Raw genomic sequence first — 18824 nt, 5'->3', positions numbered from 1 at the left:
TCGCTTAGTACTATGATTTATTAGTATCTTTCTTTATTTGTAAGTGAAAAATTTTAGGTTCGATTTTTGTTAAATGTGAATTTGAACCACATTATGAGGCTTAGCCTATTCTCTTACGGCTTAGTGTAAATAATATCGTTTATTCAAAATAATAAAAAACAAAAACATTCAATTGCATATGACATGTTTAATTAAATTTAAGTTCAACTAACTTTACTAATTATATACAACGTTCTCCTTGCATCGCATACGTATTATCCTATTGATCATATCAAGAGAAATAGTTTTCGTTTTAATATATTGTCATGGGTGATAATTATTTACAGTTACGCTACAAAATCAGTTTGCATATTAACGTATTAGTTTTTTAATTAGAGAAAAAATATTTTCTCTAAGCTTACTGTTCACCTAAGATCCCATCATACACATATCCTTGTTAATTTGAAGATTCGTCGTCAATGTATGCATGCAATTTATGTTTGATGTATTTTTAGCTTATTTTAGTTCACGAACTTTACAATATTGGATTCTGAACGATCTTGTTACTGTACTCAACATTATGCTTACATTTATATATACTACGAAGGTTCGATAATTTTAACCCCACATTCTCTCATGTTTGACAATGTTGGTGATTTTATTCAAAACTATACAAAAATCCGACCAGTACGGTGTAAAATATTGTTTGCGAGAGAAGTAAGCTAACGGTGACGGGGACAAATTGACCTCCGGTAGGGTCCTTAGTTGTTACCGTGACGGTAAAGGTGGCATCTGGTCCATTCTTAAATAATTGGGGCCCACTTTGCCCGACCCAAAACGTAGGACCCACGGGAGCAGAACCCAGCTGGTCTTCTTCATATGATATTCTGCTTCTCAATCCTTGAAATTTTCCTTGTCAAGATCTGACTTTATTTTCCCTTTAAGTGAAAGACAGGAGGGCCGGTGGAGGCCTATTGGCTGTTGCGCTTTCAAGTTTGTTGCAATACTTTCTTTGGTTGGTGGGGAAATAGTTAGAGGAGAAAGAGGAGGGCCAGTCTCTTCCCATTTGAGATCTGCCGCTTTGCTTACAGGGTAATGCTTTTGACTTGCTCTTTAATTTGGACCCGATTGTAGATTTTGTTTTTGGAATTCACTATGTGATGTGATGCTGTTTGAATGCTGTTTTTTTGCGCTGTATTTCTTGGATTGTTGGCATTTGGGTTACTAATTTTGGATAAAAGAAGCAATTTTTAACATGTCGGTGTTGTTTAATTTTGATTTGGAAGATAACCCAGTTGCTAGTTGGACCTGATAATTGTTGTGAATTTTCCTTTTTGGATAAAAAGAGGCAATTTTGGCATCTGGGTCTTGTTCCTTTTTTTTATTTGGAAGTTACCCAGTTGCTAGTTGAACTGGATAATTTTTATAAATTTTCATGTTTGATTGCTTAAATTTTACTGACATTTAGCAAAAAAAAACTTCTATTCTGCCATGGAAAGTCATTGTCTAGCTTAATTAACTGATTTTCTTTCCTTTTTTGCTCCCCCAGGATTTATTCGATAATCGATTTGATCATTAAAAATGCTGATTTTGTTATGGATGTGCCTCCTTGTACAATTTCTGATATTATGTACCAGATGCAGTCATTATTTTTATGCAATTGAAATTTGGAAGTTAACTTTGATTTGTTCCTCACAGGGATTAGTTCGAGGAATGTTAAGGAGATGGGGAAGAAAGGTTGGTTTTCTTCAGTAAAGAAAGCTCTGAGCCCTGATTCTAAGAAGAAAGAGGAGGTTTGAAGATGTTCGAATTCAGCTAACGTTGTGTTTAGTTGTATATTCCGTTACGAGTCTTTGATTTTTTTGTAACTTTTTTTTTTTTTTTTTTTTTTTTTCAGAGATCAGATAAATCAAAAAAGAAATGGTTTGGGAAACAAAAGTACCCGGAGTTTGAATCTACTTCTTATCAACCGTCCATTATATTGCCACCTCTTCCACCACGAGAAGAGGTGAAATTAACCACTGTGGAGAATGAGCAGAACAATGATGCTTACTCTGTTCCAGTCACCACCACAGTCACCCCTACCGCAGTGGCTGAGGCTGCAGTTTCCGTGGCTCCTCCGACTCAAGCTGTTGCAGAGGTTGTAAGACTCCCTACAACCACTCAGTATGCTGGAAAATCAAGGGAGGAAGTGGCAGCAATCAAGATTCAAACAGCATTTCGAGGATACCTGGTATGATTTTAGAAATTTATATTTTGGCCTTTGACATCCTTGATGGCAGTGTTCATAAGTTTATAAATGGATGCTAAAATATAACCTTATATTTTGGAATTAACCTGAGTTGTTTTCCAAACTTTCCAGGCAAGAAGGGCGTTGAGGGCGTTAAGAGGGCTTGTTAGGCTGAAATCATTGATAGAGGGATCTGTTGTGAAACGGCAAGCCACAAATACCCTCCGATGCATGCAGACTCTATCTCGTGTGCAGTCTCAGATACGTTCCAGGAGGATTAGGATGTTAGAAGAGAATCAGGCTCTGCAAAGGCAACTCCTACTAAAACATGCAAAAGAGCTTGAGACTTTGCGGGTCTGTTTTATCACTCTTTGTTTGTTATAATCTTTTAGATTGCAAAGTCTAAGTTCTCCTTTGGATTTAACATTTCATTTTTGCGGTAATTAAACATATGAGCTGTTTGGGAGACAAGTTATACTGGCTACGTTTTTATTTGAACCTAATTTCTAAACGCTTCTTTGTGAATAAACTAAAAAGTACGGGTTCAAAGTTTTTTCTCATGCTGGTGCGAGAAATGCAAGTTAGAATTATTGCATTGTTGACTCGGCCAAGTCAAATGGGACAATTACAAAGGTTGAAATCAAAGCAAAGATTCCCAAACAGATATATATTTGGAGTTTTATTGAGATAACTTTTCATCCAGATGAACGTCAACTGTTAACTCATTTTGAAAATTGATACAGCTTGGGGATGAATGGGATGATAGCATACAGTCGAAGGAGCAAGTTGAAGCAAACCTATTAAGCAAACATGAGGCAGCAATGAGAAGGGAAAGAGCACTCGCTTATGCATTCTCTCATCAGGTATTCTAATCTATTATATTACAGAACATAAATGAATTGAAAGGATTAGGAATAGCTTATGCATTCTCCTCTCCTGTGCTAAATTATGATGTAACGATGAAAGTCATGGGAACATTCAACTAGTTACCACTATGCTATTTGATTAGTTATAGTGAGTTTTGTTAGCTTGTAGGTTTTATTTTCCAAGCCTGAAACCAAATATTTTAGTATGCAACAAACCCTTGTTTACAATTCAGCAATATTCTCCAGCCTTGATTCCTTTGGGATTCTTTATTCATTTCATTACTATTAACTAGGTTGAGATCACATAATTTCCAGACTTGGAGTGAAAAAGGCGTAATCTTGGTCGTTATTGGTCTTGTCGAATGATATGGTACATGCATGATCAGGTGACGTAAAGAGTTCACAATTGCAACTAAGTCAGCTAAGTTAAGATTTATAGAGTAGAAGGTTAGGAAAATCATTTTGAAGAAAAAATAACTTGGTTTCCTTTAGTATAGTTTGCTTATCTGTGCGCTTAGTTGATTGGTCATTTCCTTGTGCATGTCAGTGTGTGTGTGTGTGTCTATGTTTACAAATAAAACCATGTAACTAATTACATATGGTGAATATAAACTGCTTGGTCCGCGGTTACCATTTATGAAACCAAAAGAATTTTAGCCGCTGATTTAATTTTAAGTTTTCCTGAATCTTGAATTCACCTCATTCTGGGTCTAACCCCTTTATCACTCCACAGAAAAATGGGAAGAATACTACAAAATCTGTAAACCCAATGTTCATGGATCCAAGCAATCCCACATGGGGTTGGAGCTGGTTGGAAAGGTGGATGGCTGCCCGGCCTTGGGAGAGTCGTGGCATGACAGATAAAGACATGCAGGATGAGCATGCATCTGTAAAGAGTGCAAGTCGCGGCATTTCTGCTGGAGAAATTAACAAGTCCTATGCCCGCTACCTCCTCAATTCCGACAAGCAATCCCCAACAGCCAGTGAAAAGCCAAGCCATCCTGGATTTCGGTCCCCTTCAACTCCTTCTAGGCCAGCTTCGAAAGTAGCTCGAAAATTAAAGCCAGCAGCAAGCCCAAGGGGTAGTAGGGTCCCGGATGATGACATGAAAAGCATGGTCAGTGTGCAATCAACTCAGTTTAGGAGGCACAGCATTGCTGGCTCCTCTGTGAGGGATGACGAAAGCCTAGATAGTTCTCCAGCAGTTCCGAGTTACATGGTACCAACGAAATCCGCAAGAGCTAAGTCCAGGCTGCAGAGCCCAGCAGAGAAGAATGGGATCACTGAGAAGGACTTGCCGCCTGAGTCAGCTAAGAAACGGCTGTCATTCCCAGCCTCCCCCGCTCGACCAAGGCGGCATTCTGGTCCACCAAGGGTTGACAGCAGTATAATCACAGCAAACAAAGTGACCGATATTGGAGTCGAAAGCTAATTATTTCCAGCACAGAAAGAAGAGTGGAAGAAAAGCTGTTTCATGGACCAAAAGGGAAAGAAATAAAGGTTTATTCCATCGGTGAATTGTTTGATTTCTTAATTAATACTTCCTCAAAAGTTGTTGGTGTGGGGTAAAATTACTCCCAGGAGTTTGCTTATGCTGCAAGCTATGGGCATTTGTTGTTATTTTTTCAAATTTGTTTATTTGTATCTGATATAATTACACCTCTTATCTGGGTCCTTGCCATTGTCAGAACCCAATTCTTAGAAGACGAAGACTAATAGTGTTCTGTTGAATTTCTTGTTTCCTCGGATTGGTGATTATAAAATATATGTATATGTATTTAATTTATGGATTATTGTTTCATTATTTGGTGTAGACAGTTCCCTTTTCTATTATTTTCAATTGCCTAAATCGGTTATTACTTTTAGTTTTTTAAAAAAAAATGAAAACTATACTCTAAATTGAAAATGAAATAATTATCAAACAACATTCAAAGTATAAAAAAAATGATAGTTGATTTCCAGCTTTGCCATTATAACATTGGATAAAACAATTTTCTATTTTTAAAAAGGGAGAATTTTTGGTATTGTATTGTATCAAATAAAGAGGAAAGTTAACAATCTAAGGTTACATGTAGCGTTATAAATCGACTTGAAAAAAATCTGAGCATGCATTAGGTTTGGCTCAACGAAGTTCAACTGGTAAAAGAAACAAGTCGAGTTAATGTTTGGTTTAATAAGAAACAACTCAAGCTTGAGCATTTATAGGTTTGGCTCATAAAAAATTGTGAGCAACTCATATTTCTTCCATGCAACTCAAGTGTAATGCAGCGGCTTGCTGTAAACAGCAGAAACCTTGAATGAGACATAAAGATGATCGGGATAGCGCTTAGAGAGATAGGATTGGATAACCAAGATCCGAATAGAACGCTTGGCACACAAATCCATAAAAGGACGCGCCGTTCCGATTGCAAGAATGTCACTTTACCGTCAAAAGCCTAGCTGATTTGTTGGAAAGATGCCAGCACAATGCTAGATTGAAAGGCCGCACGGCGGGATGGCGTATATAAAGGTCTGAAAACCTCCAATATTAAACTAATTTTCAGTGATTGAGATAAAACAAATTGGCTTGATTGAATGATATCTCTTAATGGATTTAGTCAGCACACACTCAGACTCCATCGCGTCTCCAAACTGCAGATTTGGAACGGAACCATCCCAAATCCAAGCATTCAATATCTTCCACAATCTGCTCCTCAGCTACTTGTAACAACCATTCTTTTAAGGATGGCTCCTACAGAACACACCCCTCAACCTAAATGGAATACCAAGTCAGTTTTTTTTTTTTTTAACAAACGATAGTATCTACACTAAAAAAATGTGGAAGTGAGCTAAGTTTTACAATGAACTTGGCATAATGATGTAGTTCAACTTTACATTTGGCGAAAATTGAATCTAAAATATCTCACGTGAAAAGAAATATCAATAAATTGTAATATTAAATCATTTTTTTCGTTTCCTTTTTCTGAATAATTTTGTATGGGGTAAAACAGAGATTTCAAAATAAAATAAAAAACAAAAGTCTTTCCTTATACAACAAGTGGTTTCCTTTGGCTTCTTCTACAAGTACTCGGTTGTTGTTGTCGGCGGTCTTCTCGTTTGCAATTACGTTTATTTAACCACCAAACATTATTTTTGTTGCAAGAAATCAATTCCTAAACGAAAATACCATAAACCCTAGTTTGGCTGAGGCTGACGGAACTGTTTCTCCGACCTCCAAAGAGTTACAGAAATGGTGAGCCCTCTTTCTCCTACATATATTTGCTCTCTCTCTCTCTCTCCCTCTCTCTCTCTCTCTCTCTCTCTCTCTCATATCCAACAGGGTAGTAATTTTATGGATTGGGATTATGCGGAAGATTCTAAATTTAGGGTTTATCGTCAGCGTCTGTTCTAAATTCAGATGAAAAATTATAGGACCCGAAAAATTTAGAATCTTTTGTCTAAGTTAGAACAATAAGTTAATTTTTTTTAGATTATTTGCTTTGCTATTGCCTAATGAACGACGATTTCTAAGAATTTTAATTTTTGTGTATCCTGGGCATCGATCATCCAACACTTTCTGTCGTTTTTCGTTTTGATTCGTTAGAATTTACGCGTGTACTGTCCATATTGGAGTAGGGAATTTTGTGCTTTGTGTGACTCGGACTGCAACAATGAAGGACTGTATCCGATTGAGCCTTTATGTTTGAATTCACAACTATGTACTTTGATAAGTGTTCGGCGAAGAGTTAACCGCTCGTAGTTGCAAAATAAATTTTTTATTGCTCGTAACAATGTTGCACATGCTACCGGTGATGCTTATGTAATATTTGCAACAGGTGACGGCGTTGATAGGAGGAGTTGCTGTGGCTGCTGCTGCTTATGCTGGCAGATATGGCATTCAGGCTTGGCAAGCTTTTAAAGCAAGACCACCTACAGCTAGACTGCGGAAATTCTACGAGGGTGGTTTTCAGTCTACCATGACCAAAAGGGAAGCCGCTCTCATACTTGGAGTGAGGTACAACCTGGCCTCTTTTTGAAATATGTATAAAGCTGTGTTCTGTTTGAGTCATGAAATCTGTATTGTGACATATTATATGCTAGAAAAGGTGTTTAATGTTCTTTATGGCGATGATGACAAAAATTTCTTTGAAATGTTTCCGTTGCTAATGTTTCCCCACCTATGGGTCTGTTATTGGGGTGTGGAGTTTTTCAAGCAATTGCAGCTCTACTTCCTTACATATCTAGAATGGAATATATGGATGAGGTTAGGATTATTTGATCGTTGGACTGGTTAAGCCGTAAGCAAGTCTGAAGGAGATTATTTTCTTTTAGAACCCACTATGTAACTAGCAGTTCTTCCCCTAGTTGTAGTTGTGGAAACCGGGTCTTTCTATTTTGTATTGTACCTATTGGTTTCCTCGCTTCTTTCAGAACCTTGGGCCTTAGCCTCTTTTCATAGTTCAGTTATTTACAATTGTGAAATTTATTACTTTTTTTTCTTTTCTATTGGCATATATGTGTCAAAATGTTCGTCCTGGTACTGATCTTTTAACCTTAGTGGTGGTTTTTAACCCGAGGTATACTTGAGCCTTGAGATTAGCTTATTAGCATCCAATGGATTTTAGGTTCTGCTCAAATAGAATTTTGGAAAGCTTGTGGGTGCCTAGCACAAAATTGGTTGTCTGTTCTAGGTCCTTTGATTCTTCACAAGAAATTTCTTTATTGGCATAAATGACAGGAAGCTTAACTTGTGCCATGTTTCTGACATCCCTCAGAACGTTATCCTCTATAATACTAGCATGTTTCCTATTATCGGTTTCAGTAGCTTAAGCTATTAGCTATGTTAGTTTTGAGTTCAACTATAGTGAATTTTTCATGTCTTGATATTGAGCTTGGAAGTTCATTCTTTCATCAAAATTTGGAACTTGCGTGTCTTTATGCCTGACATCAACTGAACCAGTGCACACGGTCCTGGTCAATTAGAGCAAGTCTCGAGCTGTAAAACCGGGACAAAGTGCAAGCTTTGGGGTGCTGTTTTATGTCTTTTTGCATTATCCGCTAGACCTGATGTACATATATATTCTTTATTTTCTCAGGGAGACTACTCCTACAGACAAGATCCGGGAAGCTCATCGGAGGGTGATGGTTGCTAACCATCCAGACGCGGGGGGTAGCCATTACCTTGCATCCAAAATTAACGAAGCTAAAGAAATGATGCTTGGAAGAACCAAGGGTACCGGCTCTGCTTTTTGATTGTATTGACTTGTCCTATTGCGTTGCGCCGATCCCATTTTAGGAGGGTCATCCCTGTTTTGGATCAAAAAATTTCGGTGTATATCAACGAGGCAGTTTCTATAGCAGGGAAATTATAATTTGAGGATCCCGTTGTTGGACCCTAATTGGAACTCTTGTACGTTTAATTTCATGAAATTTCTGAAGCATTGAAGTCATTTTTCTGATATCTTTGCTAGTTTGCTTCGCTTACGTAAACAAAGGAGGAATTGCTCAATAGGACACGTACTCTTTGCTGTGAGGCTATGACACTTATGTCAATTTTATTTTGTTTTCTAAACAAACCATTTAATATGGAATAAGCTATGGAAAACACTATAAACCACTCAACACTATAAACCCCTCTTAATTGAAAGACTAACAACCATATTTCCTTTGGTAATTCTGGGATACTTTCTCGTCTTCTAGCATGTGGTGGGAGAGATATGCTCTCATGAAAGGGATGACCAGTGACATTACATGACAAATATTTATTAAACAATTAAGATGGTGGAAGAGATATGCTCCCATAGAAAGGGTGACCGGTGACCAGTGACGTTATATGACAAATATTTATTAGGTACCCACAGGCACTGAATCAATTTCAATGATCAGTGTTAATTTATTTTTGAGACTGAATTGCCCTCTGTGCTTGTAGGCACCGAAGAAAAATCGATTGTGAGAATCGACAACTGTTGGAAGAGTTGAGTGCCACCAAAACACGCATAAAATTGGCTTAAGACTCCAAAAACAATGTGTCCATTACATTCGTTCATGTGGATGTTGTGGCATCGAGTGAGTTCAATTACTCTCATTTACTGTTGAAAATTACACATTGAGCATGGCATGTGAGCTAATCCTCCAAAACTTTTCAAACTCTTACCTTCACGCTCCGCTGAGACGACGAGCATCCTACGGTTATTCTATGGTATTTACATTAGAATTCTAGGTAATAAGAAGCGATTATCAGAAACGCAGTGTAAGTCGCGAGAGAATCAAGCATTCGTTGATATCTCTTCTGAGTTGCCTTTCGATGGCGTTGTATCTATATCCACTTTTTCCACTACTGGACCTTGAGGGCTTCCAAAAAGGGTAGTGAAGATCTGTCTGTGGCATTCATCACAGAAGTATAAGTACGAGAAGTGGCCTTCATTTGGGAGCTTATGCACGTAAGATCCAGGCAAAACCCGTGCTATATAGTCGGTCACTGATTGTGGGATTACCATATCATCCATCCCCTGTACAATATTCATTAGACTTAATGTCATTAACAAAATTCTCAGGCCAAGTCGCACTGTTCATAGTAGTTCTAAGTTCTCACTGTGAATTTCAGCATAAGATATAACTGACTCCCGCAAAACCAACGGCATACAAAAGTAAAATGCCACAAGATTCATAGTAGAAACACCAGAGCAGTGAACATTGGATGGGAAATTAAGCGATCGAGATAAAAATATATGCACCAACCTGCCATATGTGTATCCGGCCTAGAAATCCAGTCAGCATGCATTCTGCTTCACTGTTCGAGAGCCAAGCAAGAAATCCTCTTCGTTGACACTGTTTCCGTGCCTGAAGATCTGCCAGACTAAAACCCCACCGTGATACTTGTAGGACAGCTTCCTCTATAAAGGGTTTGATACTCCCTTGGCGGATCGACTCCTCTATATCCCTTTGCAAATATTCCTCAATTTTTGGATCTTCAATTAGAACTTCATCCTGCACATGATTATGAAAGTTGACATCTTGCAATGAACATTCCTGAACATATTAAAAAAGTGACTAAAAATACGAAATTTTTACTCTATCCAAGGCAGTCTTATTATCAACACAAAAACATATTGGCATGCATGATCATGCCTAAGGAAAATGAGAAACAGAGAAATCTGTTTAAAGCTGCAACTGACGGCGGGGAAGAAAAAAGTTTGCAACCTCGCAGACTATTTCAAGATAGATGACAATGAGCTCACCTTCTTCCCCAGTGAGAGAGACAACCACTTATCAATTCTGTTGTGTTTCCCTGATAGGAAGCTTCGGCGATAAAAAGAGGAGAGAAATGTTGGAAATCTACGAGCTAAAAAAAACATCAATCTCCTTCGCAGAACCCATGGTTCCCAAGTCTTTTTCATCTCCTCGTTAGTCATGCCCGGTTCATAGGGATTAATTATTGGGGCCACCATGGCTGCACCTGCAAGTTTACACAAGATTCATAATACAAGAAGTTATTCAACTCTTTAGAGAAGGGTGGGAATATACCATGATCATAAATTTTCAGAAACGAGTGATATACCTGCAACTCTGTCAGGAATATATCTGAGAGAAGCCCATGCATGCATGGCTCCACTTGAGTGGCCCAGCACCCAGAACTTTTCATCAACACCAATCGTGTTGGCTAAGTATAGCATATCCAATGCCGATGAGTTAAGATTCCTGCTGGGATGAGGATCACTCTCCCCAAAACCAGGAAGATCATATGTGACCAAGCGGATACCAAACTCTTCAAGCAATGATATCTTTATTCCTGGTATACCTTTTGAGAAAAAGGAAAAAGAAATTGGAAAAAAGGGGAATTAAGTCCATATAATCTTCAGCAAGAGCATATATATGGCTTCCAAGATTCTAACCGTCTAAAATAATTTAGCAGTACAAGTGATTTATTTACCTGCAAGTCGGGATGAAAGAAAAGAATGTGGAGCAATCAGTAAAAATCGAGTGCTCTTTGCAGGGACTCCTTGTTCTTGATAGGCCAATCGTCTCCCATCTGGAAGTAGTACATGACTAGCACTAGGAGGATGTATTTGTATTTTCTTCACTGATCGGACCAAGCTGTCATTCTTGGTATTGACATTCATAGCTGCACATGTTTAAAAATGTACACACATCATATCATGCTTCTATCACGAAGGAACACAAATGTATATTGCGATCAAATTCACGTTTTGGAGATCCTAGTAAAAAAACTTTCTTAGTTCATAGAAAAACAATAACCAATCTAGAACAACTTTTACAGGACAGTTGTATATTAATGAAATCATAATTCTAATACATACAAAAGGCCAAATAAGAATATTGTAACCACTCCATCAAGGAATTCAAGTGAAGACCTATACTGCGCCCATATGAACAGTTTGGGACTGATTCAGATAATTTTTTCTTTTATTTACTCATTGCACCAAATCTGTCATAAATCAGCAGACTAATATAGCCAGACTGTTAAAGACGAGACCAAAGTTGATTTCCCAAGTGCTAATATCACCACTCATATAGTCATGCCATATCCAGAGGATTTCTAAAGCATAGCAGCATGGCTCCAGGCACCGCAGAGCACCTTTCTCGTTAACTCCTCATAAGATTTAATGTAATGCAACAGAGCAAAGTTGCATCACCTAGAAACAATTGACATTTGAGAGCATGCACAGAGGCAAAACTTTCAAGTATGCATCGCGGATTAAAGAAAGCAAAATGGCAACCCTATGATAGCATCACGGACTAAAAAATCAAAGTAAGGTTTCATGCAAAGTTTAATTATGCCATCTTAAGCATCAACTTTCTGCAAACTGCATGACAACTACTCTAAATATTATAAAATGTTGCCACTCATGATCCATGATCAAGCGAGGATAGACTCGAGCTCAAGAAGAGCTCATGGTTCAACGGTTGAATAAGATGTATCAAAAGAACAAAACTCGAGCCACTAACTCAAAAACATCAGGAGCAAAAATATAACGTGAAAAATGAGAAAGCTTTATCCGAAAAAAGTATGTAGATCAGAAGTGTAGCGCCTCCCTAAACATTCCTTAGCATATAAAAAACATCCATCACAAAAGAACACTTAAACAGTAAATTAATAGTCTTCTGAGTAACAAATCCCTTGTTTAGTCATCACAATCAATCCAACAAACTTTCAGCATTTAACAAATGCAACACAATATACCTGTAAGCGCAAGAATGAACACGAAGAATATCACCGGCCACGCGTGAGCCGGATCGCGATCCTCCGGCAAAAACTCATTCAAGTATCTCAATTTCGCCCACGCCTTGGCGCAGGGCTTCCGAAGCTTTCGTACAATGTACGAGTCCTCAGTCAGAACGTTCTGCTCCACAATGTCCTTACAGCCTCTTGCCAAATCCACAAGTATTTCGCCCCAAGCGATCGCGAATCCTTTAATCTGGTCCTTGAAGCTCTCCGATTGCTCCAATTCTCCGCCGGAGGCGAAACCGGCCTCAAACGACGCCGTGGAGACCTCAGTAGGATCGGCCGCCGAGAATCGTATCCCCGAGTCACTCACTAGACTCGCCAGCTCGTCCCGCCACAAGCTCGATCCTCTCACCTCCGACATTTCGCTGAAATTAGAAAACAGAGTCTACTGAGAGTGAGAGTGAGAGTGAGCGATCAGAATCATCGAGAAGCTTCAATGGAGAGTAAAAGCTAAGTGCTTATATACAGAGAGAGAGAGAGAGAGAGTTGCAGAGGCAATGATGTCAAAACTGCAACTTTCCAAGCGTGAAATTCAAGCTTGGTTTGTTTATTCTAATTTTGCTAAAAAAAAGAAGAAAAACGAACCGACCAACATTAAAAAACGAATCGAAACCAACACAGAAAAAGTAAAAGAAATTATAAATACTCAATGCATCAAAAAGAAAAAGCCAAAAGCACCTCTCCACTGCTCACATCAGCTCAGCGGCGTTTTAGCTTTTGCTTTCCCCAACACTGAAACCGTTGCTTCTCTGAAAATTCTGATCTCAATCATTCAACTTTTGATTGGAATTGACTTGTTCAGTTCTCGTCGGCCCTTCGCCATAGCTGGTTTTCTGCAAGCACTTATACGGAAAAGAGCTTTTCGGTGCTTGAGGTTGAAGATAAAGAGTCGAAGACGAGAGCCGTAATGAGGTCCCATTTTGGTGTGAAGCGGGTAATGACGGTTGAGATGTGTCCACGTCATTAGCTGCTACGCGGTGCTTTTAACGGCTGGCAACCGGCTCGAGCGGTGCGTGTCCGGCGGTGCTGCGCACACTGTCGACCTGGAATTGACGGTTTTCAGTGCACATAGACGGGCCCATGTGACATGGGAACGTGCTTTTTAATCTTTTATGCTCTGTTCGATCTTAACCGTTAGTTCGGGTCAATGTTATGTTTCCCAAATCATTTAGCCTTAGTTTGGTGATTCTAAAAAAAGTATTTCACTTAAACCTAGGCCTGGCAAACGGGTCATGTTTATCGTGTTCGTGACGTTTTCGTGTAACACCTGTTATCTTAACGGGTCGTGTCGTGTCACACCCGTTATCTTAACGGGTCCTTAACAGGTCGTGTCACTTTACCCAACGGGTAAAGTGACCCGACCCGTTATGACCCATTATGACCCGTTAAGAAAAAAATATATTTTTTTAAAATTTGCACATACCACACATTGCCACATAAATATAACTTCAAAACATTAAAACATTTCTCGTTCAAGTACTATATCTACACTCGAAAATAAAAGCCTAATAAAAAAAATAATACATACACTACTAATATATTACAAATATTAAATGTGCAAGGATAAAGAGTTTTTGTTTTTAAGATTGTAAGTCTTTCTCAAAAGTTTACACCTGCATTTACAAAATCTTCAATTTACATCGATCATCATGAAATTGTATTCAATTTACACCTACATCTATATAATTATTATAGTTTTTACTTTTTAGGGATATAAAATTATTAAATTAATGTATATAATTATTAATATTATAGTTGATTCATACTTTTATTAAGTATATAAATTATAACATAAGATTTTGTGATATCCACATCCACTAGTGTATATATTTTAAATTGAAGATCAAATTCATTCTTTGTATTCATATAGGGTCAAGGAGTGTAGCTGTAAAAATTCATCAAAATCAGAGTTAAAATAACCATTAAATCTTGATTTTTCGTTTATAACCGTCGAAAAGCTTTGTCCCGTTACTTGATCTCTGAATGTTTTTTTTTTTGTGATTTTTTGCTGATGTGATCTCCAAGCATATACAAACAATTTTGACGGTTTGGATCGTTGAAATTAGTTTTGGAGAATTCGTAAAACGATAGATTGACTAACACTTAAAGTTTATTTATACTTTTATTAAGTATAACATAAGATTTTGTGGTATCCACTTGTGTAAATATTTTAAATTGAATATCGAATTCATTCATTGTATTCATATAGGGTCAAGGAGTGTAGTTATAAAAAATCATCAAAATCGGAGTTAAAATAAACGTTAAATCGTGATTTTTCGTTTATAACCGTTGAAAAGCTTTGTCCCGTTACTTGATCTCTGAATGTTTTTTGTTTTGTGATTTTTTGCTGATGTGATCTCCAAGCATATACAAACAATTTTGACGGTTTGGATCGTTGAAATTAGTTTTGGAGAATTCGTAAAACGATAGATTGACTAACACTTAGAGTTTATTTATACTTTTATTAAGTATAACATAAGATTTTGTGGTATCCACTTGTGTAAATATTTTAAATTGAAGATCGAATTCATTCATTGTATTCATATAGGGTCAAGGAGTGTAGTTATAAAAAATCATCAAAATCGGAGTTAAAATAACCGTTAAATTGTGATTTTTCGTTTATAACCGTTGAAAAGCATTGTCCCGTTACATGATCTCTGAATGTTTTTTTTTTGTGATTTTTTGCTGATGTGATCTCCAAGCATATACAAACAATTTTGACGGTTTGGATCGTTGAAATTAGTTTTGGAGAATTCGTAAAATGATAGATTGACTAACACTTAGAGTTTATTTATACTTTTATTAAGTATAACATAAGATTTTGTGGTATCCACTTGTGTAAATATTTTAAATTGAAGATCGAATTCATTCATTGTATTCATATAGGGTCAAGGAGTGTAATTATAAAAAATCATCAAAATCGGAGTTAAAATAACCGTTAAATCGTGATTTTTCGTTTATAACCGTTGAAAAGCATTGTCCCGTTACTTGATCTCTGAATGTTTTTTTTTTTGTGATTTTTTGCTGATGTGATCTCCAAGCATATACAAACAATTTTGACGGTTTGGATCGTTGAAATTAGTTTTGGAGAATTCGTAAAATGATAGATTGACTAACACTTAGAGTTTATTTATACTTTCATTAAGTATAACATAAGATTTTGTGGTATCCACTTGTGTAAATATTTTAAATTGAAGATCGAATTCATTCATTGTATTCATATAGGGTCAAGGAGTGTAGTTATAAAAAATCATCAAAATCGGAGTTAAAATAACCGTTAAATCGTGATTTTTCGTTTATAACCGTTGAAAATTTTTGTCCCGTTACTTGATCTCTGAATGTTTTTTTTTTGTGATTTTTTGCTGATGTGATCTCCAAGCATATACAAACAATTTTGACGGTTTGGATCGTTGAAATTAGTTTTGGAGAATTCGTATGCCATCAATCAAATTCCCTGTGTGTGTGTGTGTGTGTGTGTGTATATATATATATTTATTAAGTAGATTTAAATCTATTTATTTTGTACGTATAAATTATAATTGACTGGTACACGGAATAGTATATACATCATGTGTCACGTGTGTCATTATAAAAATAGTGAGATATGTCATGACAGTCATGTGTGTGATAAAAAGTTAATAACTTAAAAAAAAAAAAAAATTTCTCACCACTTCTATTAATTTTCATTTTTCCCTCTCTTTTTTGTTTCCTTTTCAACTTTTTCTTATCATTTTCACTTTTCCCTCCAACATCTTTCCCTAATTCCCTCATTTTTTTTGTTTCATTTTCAACTTTCTTAACATTTTCATTTTCCCTTCATTTTTTTTTTCAAAAAGGGCGGCAAGTTGGCAACGGCAAGAAATTGATTATTGAAATTTGAATGGAAAGAAATCACATCAAATTTCAATGGATGCAAAATCATGCAATGCATTATGCATATTAAATTATTAATTAATAATTATTATAGTTTTTATAAAATTTAATATATATATATATAATTATTATAGATAGACTTAATATTTTGGGGGTATAATTATTATAGTATATATAATTATTATAATTATTATAAATTTTATAGTTAATTTAATATATATATATATATATATATTTATTATAATTTTTAGGGGTATAAAATTGTAAAATTAATGTATTTAATTATTATAGTATTTTTTTAGGGTTATAAAATTATAAAAATAATATTCTACTTATCGTGTATCGTGTTACCCACGTGTATACCCGAACCAACCCGTTATCTTAACAGGTGCTTATCGGGTTACCCGATAACGATCCGATTCGTTATCGTGTCGACCCAAACACCTGTTAATTTCGTGTCGTGTCGTGTCGGGTTATCGGGTCGTGTCAGAAATTGCCAGGCCTACTTAAACCCTGAAAAAAGTGGCTATCAAAGCTTTTTTATGTTTAGTAAACATTCACCTTCAGCAGTTTTAGATGAAAAAAAAAAGCTAAAAACACAAAGCTGCGAAATCCAGTTTTGAAAAACCAACTTTTTTTCATATATGTTTTTACATAAAAGTTTATCAATCACTATAATACTGTTTTTTTTTTTTTCAAAAACACTTTTACAAAAAAGTTTACCAAACAATTTACTGCTTTATTTCACAGTTGCTTATTCTCAGAGCACAATAGAAACAGTTTTTTTTCAAAACACAACAATACCAAACCAGCCCTTAGTTTCATCCAACGATCTTTATTTTGGTGAGGTTTTTGAAAGGACGTGAGTATATAGAGTGGATAGCCCTTCGTGAATCAAACCATGAAAAATGTATTCTTTGAATTAATTTGCCTAGGGTAATGTTGGGAATATAAAATTTGTAAACAAAATTTGCAAATCACCAATATAAATAAGCAAGCTTATCAACGCTTAAGTAATAATTTAATCATCAACTTTCATATCATTTAGTTTACTAAATTTTGTCTACAAATTGAATTTCCTATCATTACCCATTTGCATATAGACCCCTTGGAATTTTAGCGGTGTCCGTTTTTTTTTTTTTTTTTTTTAACAAACAACAGTATCCACACTAAGGGGTGGGAGACTGGCTAATCTTAATAATGTGGTTCAAATTCGTTTTTGGCGAGAATTGAATCTAAGATCCCTTACTTACAAGTGAAGATGAATACTACTAGATCGTAGTTCTAAGTAGCAGAATATGCATTTGGCACTCAAAGAAAAACATTTGAAAACTTTCCACCTAGATTTTAATGTTGGTGCTAATGGTCGTGGCCGGCTACAATACTTCACTATATTTAATACAATCATTACTTGATTGTGTCCATTGTTAGTCTCAACCTATTAGCGAGAATCACTAAGACAAGTGTGTAGGTAACGCGATCAAGTCTTTATATGTTATGTATGATACTAGATACATACTCATGTCAATAAGACCTCAGTCATTGCAATAATGCAAATTAGTCCTTGAACTTGAGGCGTTACATTTGTCTTGTAGTTAGGTTCTTAATTTTAAATTATTGGGATTAAGCTACCTAATCATAGAGGCAAGTGAATGTACAGCAAAGAATCTCGAACCTTCATAGTTGAAGGAGAATGCTCATCGACAAGATTCAAAGGTCTTTGCCCAAAGCATTGTGATTTGAAATAAAGTTTCAAATTTATCGAGTTGAATATTGAGTTGATCACTTAGGCGCTTGACATGAAATAGCCTAACCAATGTGATTGATAGCATTATATTAGAGAATGACCATATTGGATTATAGTTGCAACGAAATAGCTAGATCCTCTCGTAATTAGTACATTGACTAGGGGACCATGACATGCGAATATGCATCTCTCATGATCTATAAGATCTCTGAAGACGAACATTGTTGTCTTTATAAAGAGGTGAATTAAAAGATAAGTTTTTAGGTCGAAAAAAAGAATTAGTTGAATCTAATTCATTTCAAAACCTCGTTAACGAGAACCTAAAAGATCACACATCCTATCTAGGATTATGGTGATGGAAATAACTAATTAGATTAATTAGTTTAGGTAAATAGCTGTTAATTAAATTATTTAATTAATCATTACGATGATTATATGTTTAAAAGCCTCGAAATAGTTTTTGGGGGTGCAGGGTCCATGGGGCCCAACCCCATTGAGTTTATTTGAAGTTAAGATAATTGAGAGTGCACTAGCGGCTCAAATTGCCTAACACGCTTTTTGGACGGAAAATAACATACAAAATGGTGATAAAGGCAACTTGCTTTTACGTGGTCGTGTGTGGACAAAAGAGTGAAAAGGTTGAAACTTCCACAAGAAGTTTAAGGCCTTCTTTACACATATGCACGTTGTCACATGCATGTGTAAAAGGTTGTCTTCTACTCTTTCTTAAAAAGGAAAACTAGTTTTAATCAAAATGAGAAAAATGTGTTGTAAGTGAATAGTACTAGAAGTGACTTTTTAGAGTTAAAATATCATTTTTATTGAAAATGAACAATACCGTAAGTGTTTTGATAAAACTCCATTCTTAAATAAAAAAAAGAGTTGTCTTCCACTCGTCCTTAC

General features: G+C 36.2%; 3 protein-coding genes across 6 annotated transcripts; 2 read left to right on the top strand and 1 right to left on the bottom strand.

The window, feature by feature from the left end:
• The first annotated feature begins 881 nt into the window (after positions 1 to 881).
• On the top strand, positions 882 to 4876 carry LOC103948826 (protein IQ-DOMAIN 2). The gene is made up of 6 exons (XM_009359896.3): positions 882 to 1071; positions 1678 to 1772; positions 1877 to 2212; positions 2342 to 2563; positions 2953 to 3072; positions 3809 to 4876. Exons 2-6 carry the CDS (start codon positions 1704 to 1706, stop codon positions 4505 to 4507), a joined length of 1446 nt encoding a protein of 481 aa, XP_009358171.1. The 5' UTR covers positions 882 to 1071; positions 1678 to 1703; the 3' UTR covers positions 4508 to 4876.
• A 1273-nt stretch (positions 4877 to 6149) lies between these two features.
• On the top strand, positions 6150 to 8513 carry LOC103948828 (mitochondrial import inner membrane translocase subunit TIM14-2). The gene is made up of 3 exons (XM_009359897.2): positions 6150 to 6307; positions 6891 to 7069; positions 8151 to 8513. Exons 1-3 carry the CDS (start codon positions 6305 to 6307, stop codon positions 8305 to 8307), a joined length of 339 nt encoding a protein of 112 aa, XP_009358172.1. The 5' UTR covers positions 6150 to 6304; the 3' UTR covers positions 8308 to 8513.
• A 534-nt stretch (positions 8514 to 9047) lies between these two features.
• On the bottom strand, positions 9048 to 13203 carry LOC103948829. 4 transcript variants are annotated; one of them, XM_048576978.1, is made up of 7 exons: positions 12980 to 13203; positions 12257 to 12686; positions 10985 to 11176; positions 10613 to 10852; positions 10293 to 10510; positions 9793 to 10041; positions 9048 to 9563 (listed from the first exon to the last, which is right to left on the bottom strand). In XM_048576978.1, exons 2-7 carry the CDS (start codon positions 12660 to 12662, stop codon positions 9321 to 9323), a joined length of 1548 nt encoding a protein of 515 aa, XP_048432935.1. In that variant the 5' UTR covers positions 12663 to 12686; positions 12980 to 13203; the 3' UTR covers positions 9048 to 9320. The 4 variants fall into 4 exon arrangements, with proteins under 4 accessions (XP_048432935.1, XP_048432938.1, XP_048432937.1 ...); XM_048576981.1 differs by having other exon boundaries at positions 12995 to 13203; XM_048576980.1 differs by having other exon boundaries at positions 12257 to 12666; positions 12995 to 13203.
• Between the last annotated feature and the right edge of the window lie 5621 nt (positions 13204 to 18824).

Source organism: the organism of the source record quoted next, unplaced genomic scaffold (genome assembly GCF_019419815.1).
Source record: "Pyrus x bretschneideri cultivar Hongxiangsu unplaced genomic scaffold, Pyrus_bretschneideri_v1 Contig94, whole genome shotgun sequence".
In the NCBI taxonomy this organism is placed as follows: domain Eukaryota; kingdom Viridiplantae; phylum Streptophyta; class Magnoliopsida; order Rosales; family Rosaceae; genus Pyrus; species Pyrus x bretschneideri.
The sequence above is the reverse complement of the archived record's forward strand: the minus strand, read 5'-3'. Positions and strand labels throughout refer to the sequence as shown.